The sequence below is a fragment of the Phascolarctos cinereus genome, unplaced genomic scaffold, assembly GCF_003287225.1.
Source record: "Phascolarctos cinereus isolate Bilbo 61053 unplaced genomic scaffold, phaCin_HiC Scaffold_2;HRSCAF=192, whole genome shotgun sequence".
NCBI classification, from domain to species: Eukaryota; Metazoa; Chordata; class Mammalia; order Diprotodontia; family Phascolarctidae; genus Phascolarctos; species Phascolarctos cinereus.
The window spans coordinates 268060465-268078654 of NW_027555625.1; the positions used below are offsets into that span (position 1 = coordinate 268060465).

At 40.1% G+C, this 18190-nt stretch overlaps 1 protein-coding gene across 7 annotated transcripts in view; it reads right to left on the reverse strand.

The window, feature by feature from the left end:
• Positions 1-298: 298 nt before the first annotated feature.
• Positions 299-18190, reverse strand: part of ODF2 (outer dense fiber of sperm tails 2) — a 42960-nt gene continuing 25068 nt past the window's right edge. For all 7 annotated transcript variants that reach the window (XM_020965542.2, XM_020965547.2, XM_020965545.2 and 4 more), the window contains 10 exons: positions 17954-18139; positions 16794-16903; positions 7437-7572; positions 6428-6538; positions 6142-6246; positions 4908-5066; positions 3743-3843; positions 2694-2856; positions 2282-2407; positions 299-1398 (listed from right to left, as the gene is read on the reverse strand). In XM_020965542.2, coding sequence (XP_020821201.1) covers positions 1210-1398; positions 2282-2407; positions 2694-2856; positions 3743-3843; positions 4908-5066; positions 6142-6246; positions 6428-6538; positions 7437-7572; positions 16794-16903; positions 17954-18139 — 1386 coding nt within the window. In that variant the 3' untranslated portion in view covers positions 299-1209. The remainder of the gene's footprint in view (positions 1399-2281; positions 2408-2693; positions 2857-3742; positions 3844-4907; positions 5067-6141; positions 6247-6427; positions 6539-7436; positions 7573-16793; positions 16904-17953; positions 18140-18190) is intronic.

An 18190-nucleotide genomic window follows, 5' to 3' on the forward strand; every position in this document is an offset into this window, starting at 1 on the left:
GGACAGGAGAAAGAGTCTACTTCTATTACTCATAGGGACACCATTGGGGGAGGCCTTGATTAGAACACAGGAATTAATTAATTAATATGCCCACTGTATTTTAAAGGTTATAATGGAGCTGCCTTAAGAGAACTCTGCTTCTACTAAACCACTTTTATATCTTGGTTCTTCAATTCCTCTATAGAACTAAACTGTGTTGCTCATAGACAACTAGAGAAAGACCTCAAGAGAAAACAGAGGAAAAAATCAAACGACCAAATTTCAATTTAAAGAAAAGCCTACCACCCCAGAAGCAAAATAACTTTAAAATTTTTAATAGTTTGCTGCCCAGAGCACCTTATGATAATTTGTTTTGTTTAGGGGAGGGGGAGAGATCATCCACTGGAGCCCAGTAAAAATTATAAAAATTTTGTAAAACACAAATACAAAAACAATGCTTCACAGATACAAACCAGTTAAGTAAACAGCAAAAATAATGAGGATCAAAGTGTCAGGAAACTAAAACAAAATTCTTACATCGTCTTATCCTGAAGTGCTTTGTGGGGGAGTGGGGGAGACAAAGAAGTGGGGCTTTAGATTTCCTCTGATATATGAGAGATTCAGCAGAATAGGTAAGTATCCAAAGGAATTTTTTTTAAGGCCTTGAAGGAAAGTTTGTCAACAGGCATTGCACTTAAGTTAGAAGTTACTTTTAAAAAGTGAGAAATGCTCACGCTTGGGGGAGGGGAGTCAGGCTAAGAGAATGGAAGCCTATAACTAACAGCTTCTTTTTTCCCTAAGAGAGAAAAAAGAGAAAACCACATCAAACAATTTCTATAAAGGCTAAGAGGAATTTGGGGGTAGGGTGCCCTCAGAAGAACTGAGAAAAAATATCTCCGTAAGAAGGACCTGGGAGAAGAAGCAATGAGTTAGAATCTGGAAGAAAGATGTATATCCAAGAGATATACAAAGTTTTGCTGTTATAAAATCTAAATTGTTATCAGGTTAATTAAAAAACTCCAATCCGGTAACTGAGGAAAAAATGGAGAGCTATAAAAATGTCCATGTCCACTCAGTCTTAAAGATGATTTGGCGTAGACTTTCCCAAAGCAAGAGGCCTGGACAAGATGTCTGCACCTCTCTCACCAAATGGAAAAGAGGGACAGCCCAAAGGGTCTCCAGATACACCTCTTCCCTACAGTCAGGCTCCTTGGAAGGAGGACTACAGCTTCATATGGGAGGTGATCGAGAACGGATGGGAGAGCTTGTTAGATATGCAGTTAAAGCATTGTCTCCAAATACATTGGCATAGGATGATTTGAGGAACTGGACATAATTCTGCATGCTGCGGTTGGTACTCTCTGATTGTTCAAGACGGTCTTTGAGGTCCTGGAGGCGGCTCTGGTATCTGCGGTCAGCCTAAGGAGAAAAACAGAGGGATCTTAGGGCCTAAGGCAGCATGAAATAAGCTGTTAACAATTCCCAGCACAGAGCAGCTGCATGTAACTCTTTGCAACTGGAATTTTTCACTAAGTTCATTCTAGGTTAGGCATAAACATGCACAGAAATCAAATGGCAGGTGCAATGCCATTGCAGTATCAAGAGTTTTTTAAAAAGTAGGTTTACAAGGTTGATCCCTGAGCTGTTATGCATAGAAGTAATTTTATGGTAATACTATAAGTGAATCACACATACGTGTGTGTGTGTACGTGCGTGTGTGTGTGTGTGTGTGTGTGTGTGCACGTGTACATGTTGTATGTATATTATAGCCTCTGTTAAAAGTGGCTATTCTAGACACATGGCTTTCAGACCAAGTTTACACAGCTTGAGCTTATAATGCAAAAAGAATACTACAAAAGTTCATTATCTCCAATTTGTTGGAATTTTATAGAGGATTTTCCCAGTCAAGAAATTATATCCCTCTGATATGTGGGTTATAGGAAGATAGAACCTTGGAGAAGATAAAAAACCCATAAATTCACCCTAAGGAATCTATAATTCACTTGTCCAAGATTGAGAAACTTGTTCTATGCTATAAGAAATATTTAATCTATTGGGATTGTATAAAGAGTAGCCATCAATGATTCACACATACTTATAATAATGACTTTTCCTATCAATTTTTTTTTGGGAACCTGAAAATTTTTCATCTCAGGAAAACCTTACCTGCCAGGACATCATTATCTAATACCTTCAGTCCTTTGGTATTGAGGATGGTTGAGGAATTCTAGTCACCACCCAGCACCACACTCAGACTCTGCTTTTTGCTTTGCTTATTCTCCTCAGCCCCAGCTCAACTCACGTCATCTCGGCTCCGTCGTAACTGATTGAGCTCCGTTTTGGTCCGACTCAGCTGTGTTTCCAGATCCAAGATTTTGTTCTGGGCTGTTCGTTCCTTGGAGACTGCACGTTCCCTTGTTTGTTCCACCTGGAGAAAAGTCCCAAAGCTGTGTGTTGCTTTCCCAAAACTTAGCAAGCACCACCATCACAAAATAGACTGTGGGATGTCCTTCTCCCTTGATGGATTCTACTGATACCTTACCTTATACTTGAGGGTTCCACTTTCCCAGATGTATAGTGCTACCAACTAGGGAGAGGGGGCAAGGAAAGGTAATAGAGGGAAGGCAAACCTCTGCCAAGCCTCTTCTGCCCCATGTCACAGTGACAAAAGGGCTATGGGAGAGCCAGGCCAGGACTAGGGTGGCACCACTGACCTGTCTCTTGGCATCTTCAATGGCATTTTCCAGCTGTCGTGCTAGAGAACCACATTCCCGGGTTTTCTCTTCCAACCGAAGCTGGGATTGATGGATTGCCTCCTCTCTCTTTGCAATCACCTGGAGGAACTCAATGTTCTGGGCACTAGTGCCCTCAAGTTTCCTGTATAAAAGCACTAAGTTAAGTTTCCTCCATCCTCTTCTCCCACCACTCATCTCCATCGGGCACTGTGAGAACTGTTTACCACCCTAGAGTGGCAGTCAAATATAAATAATCTCATCATGCTACCACAGAATCAGTGTCCCAAAGGAAATGGCATATGAAATGAACCAAATTAAATGAAAGACCAAAGGGGAGGAGGGATGGATTGAGGCAAAGTAAGGAAACACACCATAAAATCATAATGGCATCAGAGATGCCAAAAACCCTAACAGAACTTTACCACCAGAATAAATGTGATGGGTGTTTCCTGCTTTTTCTGCTATCAATAGTGACGTGGGGGCTCTGCTCCCTCTGTTCAATCTGATAATCACAGTGAAAGCTACCTTCTACTGGCAGGGGTCATGGGTTCAGGGAGCTTAAAAAGGGCCATCCCACAAGGGAGACTCAAGGTCATCGGTTAGGTAAATCATGGGATGGGAAGACAGAAGTGAGAGAACAGAATGAGGAGAAAATACCCACCACCAACATGTACCAATTGTCCCATTTAAAGCAGGCCCCCTGCCTAAATGAAATATGCCTTTCTCCAGGGACTGGGTTAAGCTCTCAATCTACTGGAAGTGGCTGTGTCTTGGTTCTTGGGTGTTCCAAGGCTGAGAGGTCTGCAGAGAAGTTGTATTTTGACTGTATGGATGGTTGCAGGTGAAATGGAAGCAACTTTTCCTAAAGAGTTTCTGTTTGCTCTTCCCTCTGATGTTAGCCCATCACATAATTCCAGGGCCTTGGGTCAGTCACCCAAACGCTTCAGTGGATAAGCATAAAGTGGAAATTGAAGAGTTCAGGTCCTAGAAAAAGGATGAGGACAGAAACAGGACACTGTGACTCTAACCTCTCGAGTTCTTCCACTTTCAGGCTTAGCTGTTTATTTTCCTCCTGAGAATATTGATGTCTCTCTCTTACCACCTCCAGCTTTTCACCCTGATGTTCGATCTAAAATGAAAGGAAAAGAGACCATTTTACATGGGAGGTGATACATTGTCCTCTCCTCCCTTCTCCCAGGAAGCTGGCATCCACATGGATGGTTCATCTGTAGATGGTATTCCTTGGTGAGGTTGACCCTCACCTTCAACATCCATTACAAAGTCATACCTTCCCTGCCCATGCAGGACTTGAAGAAGTTTAGATCTAATAAGAATGAAGACTTCCCCACCATCTTCCCAAAAGAAGAAACATGTGCTCCTAGGAAAATATAATGATACTTTCTTGACCAGGAGAAGCCAAGGCTTCTCTGAAAGCCAAAAAGCCAAAATAAATCCCTGAAGTTAAAGGTATAACCAGGTTGTCATGACACACATGGGATATTAATATTCATAAGCTCAAATTAGCCTACAGATAACAATGTTTGGAATTTTTACCTTGAATACAAAAGGTGGAAGTGATCTTATAGATCACCTAATCCAAACCCCTCATTTTCAACATAAGGAAATGTAAGTTTAGAGAGGTTAAGGAACCTGCCCAAGATCACAAACAATGTTTGTCCCAAAGTAACAAAAATAAGTTATCAGCATGCAGGATTGGACATCAGGAATGACTGCATCAGAAGAGAATGTCAGATACTAGAACTGCAAACAAAAGAATGAAAGGGAGAGCAGTTGGAGTATGAAGAGAAGCCAGACAAGCATTCAGTGCCACAATGTCTGATGGCCAGGCCCTCTGGATTGCTTGATTTGAGGACAATGAAAGGATTCGAAGTGCAAGAGGTAGGCTAAATCTCAGACCAATGGAAAGGCTGTGGAAGAAGAGAATATCCAGCCATCAGAACTGATAGAAGAAGCTCAAAAGTGACGCCTCCTATCACTAGAATCACTATTTGCAAACACAAGAACATTTGGCACACCAGACTTTTATTTCACAGTGTTGATGAGAATTAATTCGTTTCGAAAAGTGGCAGCCAAAGAAAAGGAAGTGATCTTCCTTTGGGGGCGTGCATCTCATCTTGGTATCCGGCTGGCTGTTCGGGTCAGGTCGTGAGACCCTTTCTGCCAGTCCCTTACCCGGGTGCGCAGATCTGCTATGATAGCTGTAAGGTCCACATTTTTCCTCTCATAGCCTTGTAGCTGATCCTGACATTCGGCCAGCTTAGCCTCAGTAATTTTGAGGATCTCAGGCAGTTGTTGAAGGTCAGTCAGCTGAGCCTGGAACTGCTTACGAGCCTTAAAGAGGGAAAGAAAGGTATCTTTTGGTAAAGATTAGCACCACATTTTTTAACCTCTTGAAGTACTCTGATAGCAAGGTTAAACTAAATATCCATCAAGCTTGCCATGTAAATCTCTGGATAAATAAGAGGGATTCTAGAAATTGGAAAGCCACTATCATTCCATTTTGCATCCTCCCCTAGAAAACTTCAAAATGTGCAAGTTACCCCAGAGTAAATCCCTGTAAAATACCCAACTGTCCTCTAGGGTAGTTCTGACTTATCCACCTATCTTAATAGTTATGGAGAATTCCATTCTGGACCCATCCCATTTTCTAGTCATGAGGCACTATGTGGATCTCTGGATGTCCAACAGAGTATAAAATATTTCTCCATAATAACAGACCAGCCTCAAACCCCAGATTTGTGAAGGCGCCTTTGTCTGCCATCACACGAATTAGGTAAATCTAGGTTTGTTTTTTTCCGTATTCAGGCAATGTGGTGGCAAAGTGGATAGAGGGCCAGGCCTGGAGTCAGAAAGACTTGAGTTTAAATCTCGCCTCAGATACTTATTAGCTGCTGTCTGCCCCTGGGAAAGTCACTTAACCCTGTTTGCCTCAGTTTCTTCATCTGTAAAATGACCTGGAGAAATAAATGGCAAGCCACTCCAGTATCTTTGCCAAGAAAACCCTAAATAAGGGTGACAAAGAGTGGGATGTGACTGAAATGACTGAACAACTTTCTGTGTGTTGCTGCAGGTTTGGGGGGGGGTGCAGAAGAGGGTGATGGTAACAACTAGGACCATAACACCACCTCGTCAAGCAGGTATCTGGGAGTTCTATCATCATTTGTTTCCTTAAGATTACTGTGTCTTTGAATGTTTTTAGCTTCAATTTTTTTTAAGCGAAAGAGGGGAGAGAAAGAAGGGCAGAGGTAGAAGGCAAAGAAAAGGAAAGGAGAAGGGAAGAAGAAAGGTGCTGTCTTTTCAGCAGACCACTTTTTCTTTCCTAGCTCAAAATATAGGAGGTGGCCCAGTTACCTGCCTGATATTCAGAAAGGGGATAGGGGAAGTTAGTGTAGACATGAACAATTACCGATTCAATTTCTTTGTTCATTTCATCTTTGAGGATCTTATTCTCTTTGTCGCAGCGTTCTAATTGAGTGGCTACCTCATCAGCTTCCATCCGGGTCTTCATCACCTAGGGACAGAGAAGGCAATTAGAGTTTCTGATAGGAGACTGGATTTGGTGAGAGACAACAGCTTCTCACTACTCAGTTGTTGAAGGTAAGGAGTTTCGGAGTGGAAAACTTAAAGCAGATAAGAAATGAGGCAGGAATGAAGTAGGGTGGGGATGACAGAAGCTCAAATTAGAAAAGTACCTGACTCTTGTAATTGTCGATCATCCCTTCATAGTTCTTGACTGACACCTTCAGCTGTTGGACCTCAATTTGGGCTTGACTGAGCCTGTCTTCCACAGGGGTGATACTAGCCTGTACAGGGATATGAGCAATATGGAGAGCTTGGCTTTGACCAAACCATTATGGCATTAACTTTGGACGAATGCAATAAGATGTGGTGAAAGGTATCTCTCTGTTGAACAAGGGAAAAACATACTTCCTCAGAAAAGCAACAAGGACAGAAATATCAGTCTTCAAACTTTACCAGCCTTGTTTCCTCCCCCCTTAAAAAAATTAGCCTACCTAGTTTCCTTCCTTTGGAAATTAAAGGAAATAAGAGTTGGTGCTTTTGAAAAGTAAACCATCTCAAATTAGTTTAAAATTAAAAAAAAAAAGTAAAGCATCTCTAAAAGGCAGACCTCATTCAGACTCATATGTGTGTTGCTAAGAGATAACTATCCCCACCACCTCCCAGTTTATAAATGGGGAAAATAAAGCTCTGAAAATTGAAATGACCTGCCCGTAATCCCTGTGGAATAGAATGCAAGGTTCCAGATTCCTGGCCTGTTCTTTTCCTTCTGGTCAGGATAAAACTCTATAGTTTGTCCCAGCCCCAGAGAATACCCCCCTTTAGCCTGTGCATAGTGGGGGCCGGGGTAGAGGGTGGGAGAAGAATCTTGTTGAGTAATTAATCTGTCTCTTGGGATGGTGTTCAGGAACATGTTATCAAGAAGTCAATAAAAGACCTCTAGGTCTTGAAATTGGGACATAGAATTAAAGTCCCATTCTTCCACTTCAATCTCATTTCATACCCCTCAAAACATATACAAAGCCCTTGAGCAGGGATACCTAACTTCAATCTGGTTGCCAAAGGGAATGGAATTGCATACCCAAAGTTGCCTCGATAAGCTACAATATCTCTTTTCCCACCCACTGGCCACATAAGGCAGCATAAAACAATAGTTTTATGGTTCAAGAATGCTTGGCTGACCTTTAGCCTCTCATTCTCAAGTTTGAATGCAGAATATTCTGCTGTCTGTCGGTGTAATCTTTCCACCAGATTATCCCGGTCTTCTCGCATCTTCTCCTCCAAGGCATGCTGCTGTGATACCAGATCTGTCACTCGGCTGGTGTAAAAGAAAAATTAGGAAGAGAAAACAGCAAACATCAGATTTCAAAGAACCCAAATATTTTGGAATGAAGTAGCTCCTTATGATCCAGAAGCCCTGGCACTGAGCATACTACGATGTGAAATTCAAAACTAGTCCTATCCTGACTCCAAGTCCAGTACTCTTTCTACTACACTGCACTGACTCAACAATCATTAAAAGTACTGTTCAAAATTAAATGAATGAATATTTTAAAAATATGAACTTCTCACATTAACAGAACAGAAAATAAAATATTTAAATTCTTCTCTTTTAGTAAAAGAAACTGAACAAGCCATAAATGAATTCCCTAAGGAAAAGAAAAAAAAAACTCCATGACTAGATGGGTTTACAGATAAATTCTATTAAATATTTAAAGAACAACTAACTCCAATATTACATAAACTGTATGAAAAAATAGGTAAAGAAGTCCTACCCAAATTCCTTCTCTGACACAAATATAGTCTTGACACCTAAACTAGGGAGAATCAAAACAGTAAAAGAAAACTAAAGACTAATATTCCCCTAATGAATATTGATGCAAAAATTTTAAATAAAACACTAGGTAAGGAGATTACAGCAATATATCACAAAAGATAATATACTATGACCAGGTGGGATTTATATCAAGAAAGCAGGACTGGTTCAACATTAGGAAAACTTTAAGCACAATTGTCCACATCAACAACAAAAACAACAAAAATTATGTGATTATTCAGTAGATGCAGAAAAAACTTTTGACAAAATATACCTGTTCCAGTTTAAAACATTAAAAAGCAGAGGAATAAATGAAGCTTTCCTTAAAATGACAAGTACTATCTATCTAAAACCAAGAGCAAGCATTATCTGTAATGAGTACGAGCAGGAAGCTTTTCCAATAAAAGCAGGTGAAATAAGAATGTCCACTACTATTCAATATTGTACTAGAAATTCTAGCTATAGCAAAAGAAATCAAAGGAATAAACACAGGTGATGAGAAAACAAAACTATCACTTTTTGCAGATGATATGATGGTTTACTTAGAAAATCCTGGTGATTGAAACACTAACTTCAGCAATGTTACAGGATATAAAATAAATCCACACAAATTATTAGCATTTCTGTATATAACCAACAAAACCCACAGGAAAAGATAGAGAAATTCTATTTAAAATAATTATGGACAGTATAAAATGCTTGAGAGTCCATCTTGTCGAGACATACACAGGAACTATAAGAACACAAAAACAAAATACCAAATAAAGAGAGCTCTAAATAACTGGAGAAATATTAATTGTTCAAGGGTAGGCTTGGTCAATATAACAAAAATGACATTATTACCTAAATTTACTTATTCAGTGTCATACCAATTAAATTACCGAAGAATTACTTTATAGAGCTAGAAAAAAATTGTAAAATTCATCTGCAGAAACAAAAGGTCAAGAATATCAAGGGAATCACTGGGGAAACACCCCCCCCCCAACAACAACCAGGAAGTAATGGCGACTAACAGTGCCATACCTCAAACTACTGATTGATTAAATTGATTAAAATATTACAAAGTTGTAATTATTTGCTACTGGGTAAAAAAGAGAGAGGTTGATCAGTTGGAACAGATTAACACAATAAACATAAGAAAATAAACTCAGTAACCTAGAGTTTGATAAACTCAAAGATACCAGCTACTGAATCAAAAATCCACTTTTTGACAAAAACAGCTGGGAAAACTAGAAAGTAGGCAGAAACTAGGCATAGACTAGCATGTCATACTATATAAAAGGGTACATGAGGGGCAGCTAGGTGGCTAGGTGGATAGAGTACCAGCCCTGGAGTTAAGAGGACCTGAGTTTAAATCTGGCCTTAGACACATAACCCTTACTAGCTGTGTGACTCTGGGCAAGTCACTTAATCCCAACTGCCTCACTAAAAAAAAAAAAAAGGTACATGATTTAGACATAAAGGGTGATATCATAAGCAAATTAGTCGCACGTGGAAGATACTACCTGTCAGATCTATGGATAAGTGAAAGGTTCATAACTGAACAAGAGATAGAGGTTTGCAGGAGCTAAAATAGATAATTTTGATTATATAAAATTAAAAAGTTTTTACACAAACAAAATCAATGCAGCTAAAATTAGAAGAAAAGCAGGTAAGTGGAAAAATGCTTGCAGCAAGTTTCTCTGATAAAAGTCTCATTTTTTAAAATATATAGGCAACTGAGTCAAATTTACAAGAATAACAATCATTCCCCAACTGATAAATGGTCAAAGGAAGCAGTTTTCAGAGGAAGAAATCCAAGTTGTGAATAGCCACATGAAAAAGTACTCTAAATAATAATTAGAGAAATGCACATTAAAACAACTCTGATATACCCACCTCATGCCCATCACACTGGCTAATATGACAGAAAGGAAAACTCTTGGTGTTTTGCACCAAAAATGCACTGTTGCTGGAGCTGTGAACTAGTTTAACTATTCTTGAAAAGCAATTTGGAAAGAATACAAGTCATTTCCCAATTGATAAATGGTCAAAGGATATAACAGGAAGTTTTCATACAAAGAAATTAAAGCTATCTATAGTCATATGAGAAAAAATGCTTTAAATCACTATTGATTAGAGAAATGCAAATTAAAGCAACTCTGAGGTACCACTTCACGCCTATCAGATTGATTAATATGACAAAAAAGGAAAATGATAAATGTTGGCTTATGATATGGGAAAATTGGAACACTAATGCATTGTTCGTGGAATTGGTGAACTGATCCAATCATTCTGGAGAGCAATTTGGAACTATACCCAAAAGGCTATAAAACTGTGCATACCCTTTGATCCAGCAATACCACTACCAGGTCTGTATCTCAAAGAGATCATAAAAAAGAAAAAAGGAGCCATATGTATAAAAATATTTATAGTAGCTCTTTTTGTGGTGGCAAAGAATTGGAAACTGAGGGGGATGCCCATCAGTTGGGGAAAGGCTGAACAAGTTGTTATATGAATGTAATGGAATACTATTGTGCTATAAGAAATGATGTGCAGGCGGATTTCAGAAAAACCTGGAAAGACTTCTGATGCTGAATGAAGTGAGCAGAACCAGGAGAACATTGTACACAGTAATAGCAACATTATGCGATGACCAACTTTGATGGACTGTGTTCTTCTCAGCAATACAGTAATCTAAGACAATTCTAAAAGACTCATAATGGAAAATGCTATCCACATCCAGAAAAAAGAACTATGGAGTCTAAATGCAGATCGAAGCATACTATTTTCTTTTTTTGTTTGTTTTTGTTTTTTCTTTCTCTTTTCTTTTAGTATCTTTTATTCTGATTCTTCTTTCACAACATGTGAAAATATGTTTAATATGATTGTACATGTATATCTTATAATTGCTTGCCATCTTGAGGAGAGGGGATGGAGGGAGGGAGAAAAAAATTTGGAACTCAAAATCTTATAAAAGTGAATGTTGGGGGCAGCTAGATGGTGCAGTAGATAGAGCACCAGCCCTGGTTTCAGGAAGACCTGAGTTCAAATTTGACCTCAGACACCTGACACTTACTAACTGGGCAAGTCACTTCATCCCACTGCCTCATCCAAAAAAGAAAAGTAAATGTTGAAAACTATCTTTACATGTAATTGGAAAAAATAAAAATACTATTAAGTGGGAGAAAAAAAGCAATTTGGAACTATGCTCAAAAAAACTATTAAACTATACATAATGTTTGACCCAGTAATACCACGACTAGGTCCCTATCCCAAAGATATCAAAGAGAGAGGAAAAGGGGACACACACACACACACACACACACACACACACACACACACACACACACAAATATTTATAGCAGAGTTTTTTGTGTTTGGTTTTTTATGGCAGCAAAAGAACTGGAACCAAGGGGATGACAATCAGTTGGAATATGGCTGAAAAAGTCTGTGAATGCAATGGAATATTATTGTGCTGTAAGAAATAATGAAGGAGATGGTTTCAGAAAAACCTAGGAAGAATTGTTTGAACTGATATAGAGTGAAGTGAGCAGAATTAGGAGAATTTACAAAGGAACAGTATTATCATATAGATAATCAACTCTGAAACACCTGTAACTCTGGTCAACCAAAGGACCAAACATATCCCCAGGGATTCAGGATGAAACATGCTATTCATCTCCAGATAAAGAACTAATGGACTATGAGTGTAGACAGAAGCATATTTTCTTCAATTTCATTCTTTTTTCTCTCTTTTTGGGAGAGGAGGAAATGGCCATGGTTAAATCAGAAATTTGTTTTACATGTCTATACATATAAATTCATAAGGGTTTTTATTTTCTTGCCTTCTCAATGGTTAGGGAAAGAGAAGAGGAAGGAAAAGAATTTGGAACTCAAAATAGAATTTTTAAAAAAAGAACAACAATAAAACATTAAAGAAAATAAAGTACAGCTCAATTCCCTAAATGCAGTCTAGCCCATTCTCCTCTTCCTATTTCAATGTGGGCCCAGCTTGCTGACCTTCTATAGCTGCCCAATACATAAATCCTGGTGGCTAACTCAATGGATTATCATCCAACTGCATTTCCATCTCTGGACAATATGTTTTTCCTCAGTCTTTTAAATAATTACAGAGCTCAACTGAGAAGACCCCATAGTGTCCCAGTGTTTAATGTAATTGCTACAATATTATCAAAAACCAGTTATTTATGGAATTTCTTTGTCAAAAGGGAATACCATTATTTGAACTTTGTATAGGATATCCTCCCTGAAACTGGCAAATAGCTGTAAGTGAGCATGTCTCGTTTGATGCCTTGCTGAATATGTTGATACTCAGTAAAATCAGTGAACTAGGTTATCTCTGTGATCACATCTGTCCTTAAGTGTTACAGTTTTGCTATACATGTGAGAAATCTCATGTGAGAGGTGCCTCTACAGACTTTCTGTGACCAAAACATTTCATATTCCTTCATTTTAATAAAAATAAAATAAGCAGTGAAATAGTAATATTCTCTATACCTTCCAGTCAATTTTGTGTGAAGACAATCAGCTCTAGAAAACAGTCTGCAAAATGGTCTATCCATTGCCTTCTTGCACTTTAATGAAGGACTCCCTCAGTGCATGAGTGCATGCATATCACTCTCATCGAGATTATAGAAAAGAAAAAGTGTGCATTTGGATTGGCAGGTGTAGATGTCTTCTCACCATTTTTGGAAATCATGTGATCCATTTTTTCCATTATTTTGCAATCTTCCTTTCTTTGTGACATTTTGAAAACTGATCCTTGAATACTTAAAAAAACTATATAATACCACCTGGGTGGCACAATGGATAGAGCACCAGGCCTGGAGTCAGGAAGACCTGAGTTCAAATCCAGCCTCAGATACTTACTAGTTATGTGACCCATGGCAAGTCACTTAACCCTGTTTGCCTCAGTTTCCTCATCTGTAAAATGAGCTGGAAAAGGAAATGGCAAACAACTCCAGTATCTTTGCCAAGAAAACCCCAGAAGGGGTTATGAAGAGTTGAACACAACTGAAATGATTGAACAATAGCACAGAGTGCATTTCTGTATGTATTTGGTCAGTTCTCAGAGTCACTCCCCCAGATGTTATCTTAAATGTCATTGCCATATTTCATTATACAGGTGTCCCAACAGTCATACTGCAGTTTTAAGCCTAACAGCTAATGTGATATGGAGGCTAAATGTGATAATTCTACTATGCTGATGAGAATAATATGCTAAAGAAATTCTCAGACATTTGTTCATTTCATATCTATTTGCTATCACACTACTACTAAGTGTCATTTACAAATGTTCTCTGATCCTTAAGCTTAGTTCTTTTGTTTGTTTGTTTTAGGCAATTGGAGTTAAGTGACTTGCCCAGGGTCACACAGCTAGTAAGTGTCAAGTATTTGGTCTGAGGCTGGCTTTGAACTCAGGTCCTCCTGACTTCAGGGCCAGTGCTCTATCCACTGCACCACCTAGCAGCCGCCCCCCCTTCAGCTTAGTTCTGACTCACTCCCAGATCTCTGCAAGTTCATTTCCCTCTATTCTATGATGTAGTACTGATCAGGCTCATAAACTAGAGTGTGTCCAAAAGAGGGCAATCAGGATAGTCGGAGGGCCCTGGAGCCCTTGTAAATGAAGTTCAGTTGAAGGAACTGGGCATGTTTAGTCTAGAGTGTAACAACAACCCTCTTCAAGTACCTGAAGGGCTGTCACGTGGGAGAAGACTAGATTTGTTCTGTTTGGCTGTAGAGGGCAGAACCAGAACAGTAGGGAGGTTGTACAGAGGCAAATTTACATTAGATGTTAGGGAAAATTTTTCTTGCAATTAGAGCTATCCAAAACTTGAGCTTCCTCAACAAGTGATGGATTGGTTACCTCTCACTGGAAGTCTTAAAGTAGAGACTAAAACGACTCACTTGTAAGGAATGTTATGATGGGGATCTTTTTCCATTACAGGCTGAACTAGATTGGCTGCTGAAGACCTTTCCAGATCTCAAAATCTGTGATTCATATCTTCCAACTCTTTTATTCAACATCTCTCTGACAAGAATCTGCGAGCTATTCTTTCATTTAAGCCACCCTTCCAAAATGGTAGCAAATTTCTCTGTTTTCTAGTTTCATTTATGGTGATGTCAGTATGGTTGTGATTCAGTTCCTGTATGCTTACCTTTTGTCCAACTGTCATACAGCCCATTCAGAGTAGCAAGAATTAATGTTTGGAGAAGGTCTAAAAATACATTTTTAGCATCCTTTGCCTCCTTATCTAGTACTCCATCAAAATAATTGCAGAGGTGACATGGGGCCAGGCAGCATGGAGGGTTATTTTACATTTTATATTGCATGGATTGTCGTGGCTTCCCAAATTGGTCACATAGTAGCCAACATTTTGGTGATAAGTCTCTTCACTTAGCTCCTTGGACAGCAGACACAGTCACTGCTGGGCCAATACTGAAAGCTTTTCCAGCTTAGCTTAGTATTAGTAAGAGTCTAGCTAGAGTTTAAACTTCACTTGCATAGCCTTTGAGAATATCCTGTGTCATGAGGACACATACAATGCAGTTAATATATATGTGGTTATTATCACATATAGGCTATTTAATCTTCCTGGCCCTATACAAAGAACATACCTTCATTTCTTCAAGTCTTCCCTCTTTTTCTGCCACCAAAGTCATCATTCTCTTTGGACGGGTAGGTCATTTATACTCCTCAGTAGATTAACACCCAAATACTTAATGTTTTTGTAACCATTGTACACAGGACCTATATTTTCAATTTCTCTTCTGGCTATTATTGCGTCGATGGTGGCAGTACAAATTGGCACAATCTTTCTGGGAAGCAATGTGGCAAAATGTCACAAGAGCCATGAAACTGGTCATACCCTTCAACCTTGTTATTCTGCTACTAAGACTGTATTCACTAAATACATATTTTAAAAGAAAAACATTTGTAAGAAGTTGTTAATAGTTATCAGCCAAGAACAAAGACTCTCTAGGACCTCAGCCTCACCCCATCTAAGGGGAAATAATCTACTCAACATCAGAACCCCCTTGGGACAGACCTGATTTGGCCAGTAATTAGAAGGTGAATAAATCTAAACCACAGCCTCCCCGTTCCCTACCTTTATAACCAGCCATGCCTTAGGACTTCAATCATTAGGCAGACCATCATGTGTCTGGTTTTTTTTGGTTGTTGTTGTTTTTGTTTTTTAGTGAGGCAATCGAGGTCAAGTAACTTGCCCAGGGTCACACAGCTAGTAAGTGTCAAGTGTCTGAGGCCGCATTTGAACTCAGGTCCTCCTGACTCCAAAGCCAGAGCTCTATCCACTGTGCCACCTAGCTGCCCCACCACCATGTGTTTGCATCTGCCTTGCCACAGCTAATTCACCCACTACTACCTCACTCCCTTTCCCTGAGACTCTTCAGCTTTTGCTCAGGGAATAATCAAATCAGTAGGTCCAGAACTACTGTGAAGTGTGTGACAACAAGCTATTCTACGGTTACACTCAAAATCCCTGGCATTCAAAGTTACAAGTTCTCTTACCTGGGGTGCCACTCTCTGTTCCTTCCTCTCACATCAGTGCCATGCTTTCCACATTCCTCCTCCCACTCCATACTCCCTCTCTCCAATTCCACTGTGCCCTGTGGAACCTCCATTTTACTGGTAATAAACAGGCCTTTATGCAACATTTGTTCCTCTCCTGCTTCTCCTCCATGCAATCATGGAAACCTGACTGCACCAGGAGGCCATTTTCCCTACAAATGCAACCTTCTCTACTTTTGCCCTTGATCTGAATCATACCCTTCCAATTCCCATGTTTTTCCCTTTAATCATTTCATCTTCTCTCTCACCCTAATTTTCAAGCCTTCCTTATCCACTGGTTCCACATCTATTATTTATACACTTATGTAGATCTCCCCCAGCCTCAGAAAACCTTCACTTGGCTCTATTAGCCAGTAACCCCTCATGGTAAAATCCTAAATCTTCTCCTTTTCACAGCCAGTGTTCTGGAAAAAAAGCCACTTACATTAGGCCATATGACTAAACTAGCCTACATACCCTCAGTTACTGCAGATGCCAGCAAAACCAGGTTCATCTTTCCACGTCCCTCTGCCTCAACATTTTGCCCCAAAAGCCAAAGAACTGATTTGCGATAGGCACAATCTCGTGCTAATGCCCATCCGGAACTAGAAACCTGAAACTCTGCATGAACAGGACCTAGATGGTGTCACATACTCCCATCTCAGGTAAAGGCCCATTAAAGAACGTTTTGATCGAGTGGCAGCTGCAGAGGAACCACGAAGCAGTGACTTCCCTTCTACTGGGCACCGTGTGTTTCATCTTGCTATTTTACTAGCCAGGCCCAAGTAGGCTGTCTATTGTTCCTATTGCCATCTACTTGGCTAGATAATATGATGTTAGGACCAAGTAACAAGGAATACCAAAAAGCCCAGTTTCTCAGCTGAGCCTTGTAGGAACTAGTGGAGCAGGACACTAACTGGGATCTGAATAAAAGAGAGCCATTCTGAGGAAACTAGTCAAACCAATCAATCTTAAAATCCACACAAGGCCACACAAATTCCCCCTCCCCCAGCCCACCATTTATGACTTCCTTCATTGTCATCCACCTATACATAACAGTGAAAATAAAGGATTATTTAAGGCTGAACCATGCCTAAAACTTTCCCGTGCTCAGCCCCCCCAAGGCCTCTGCCCAATCCCAAGACCTTACTCATTTAACACAATGATCTCCAGCTCTAGGTCTCCCTTGTCTTTCACCACCTGGTTGTAGCGGCTCCTCCAGGATTCCAGGGTAGACAGGGCTTCAGCAACATACAGATCCTGGGGACACCAGGAAAGGGACAAAACAGACTCATCAGCCCAAACAATAAGAGATCCTGGCCTTGGCACAAAGGTCAGAGGGCAAAAGAGATCCCTCATGCAGGGCCTTCAGGTTCTCAATCTAGTAGAGTAAAACTGTGAGGCCAGGCCCAACATCTACAATCCATCATTTTGAAAAACCAAAAAAAAGTGGACAATGATGTTAGACCCTAAAATCTGAAACTGACTAAAGGCTGAGAAAATATTGCTCCCAAATTGCAAGTGACCACAATAATAATTAAGCTTATAAATCCCTTCTTACACAAAGACCTCAATCTCTGTAGTTTATGCACCTTTCTTACAAAATGCTCAAAAGTTGATGACTACTCTTATCATTACCATCTTGGAAAGGGGCAGGGATAGTTAAACATATTACAAATGGGAAAGCTGTGATGCAAAGGTATCTAGTGATTTGCTGAAGTTATGGTTCCCTTTTAAGCCCCTTCTTTCAAAGTCTTAAGAATCATTACAGACAGTAACCAAGTTGGGAGAAGAACTTAAAGTGGATAATTGATAGCCTGGGGCTCCTTCTGTTGGACAACACTGTTTCAGAAGCCTCAGGTGTCCTTTTTAATCTTCCCAAGGCACCTTCTCAGTTTCACTACCCTACAGTATCCCTGTTTTATAAACTATCCCTAATTACCTTCTTGGCAGGCAATCTTTATCCACCCTAAGGCCATGTGACTAGATCTATCAATCTAACACAAGTGACCATCCTACTTAGGAGACGAATGGGGAGCAAGCTGTCCTCCTCAGGTCAGGCCTGGATGAGAGGCTGGCCAGGACAACGGCTAAAGCACTGGTCTTTAAGTAAAGAGACCTGTGTTGGCATGCTCCCTCAGAGCCTGACTGGCTGCTGGGTGACATTAGGCATACATTGCTCAGCCTCTCAGAGTCAGAGTTTCCTCATCTGTAAAATGGGCGCTATTACTTTCCTCAAAGGGTCACTGTGAAAAAGTGCCACTGGTATGGATGTGAGTGATCTTCGGTCATTCCTCCCAGCTCGGTTACCTTGTCTGCAAGCTGGACATGCAGTTGTTCGGCATACTCTTCACTCCGCTCCGCCCTCTCCTGCTGTGCTCGGATGGCTTTCTTCAAGGCTTCTTTGTCCCGGTCTCCTTTCTGCTTGAGGTCCTTCAGCTGCTCCATGATTGCCTCCATTTCAGCCTTATGCTGAGAACCACTGCGCTCCAAATTCTGGGGAGGGGAATGAAGAATGAGGCTTAAGGAGCACTAAGGCTCAATGTT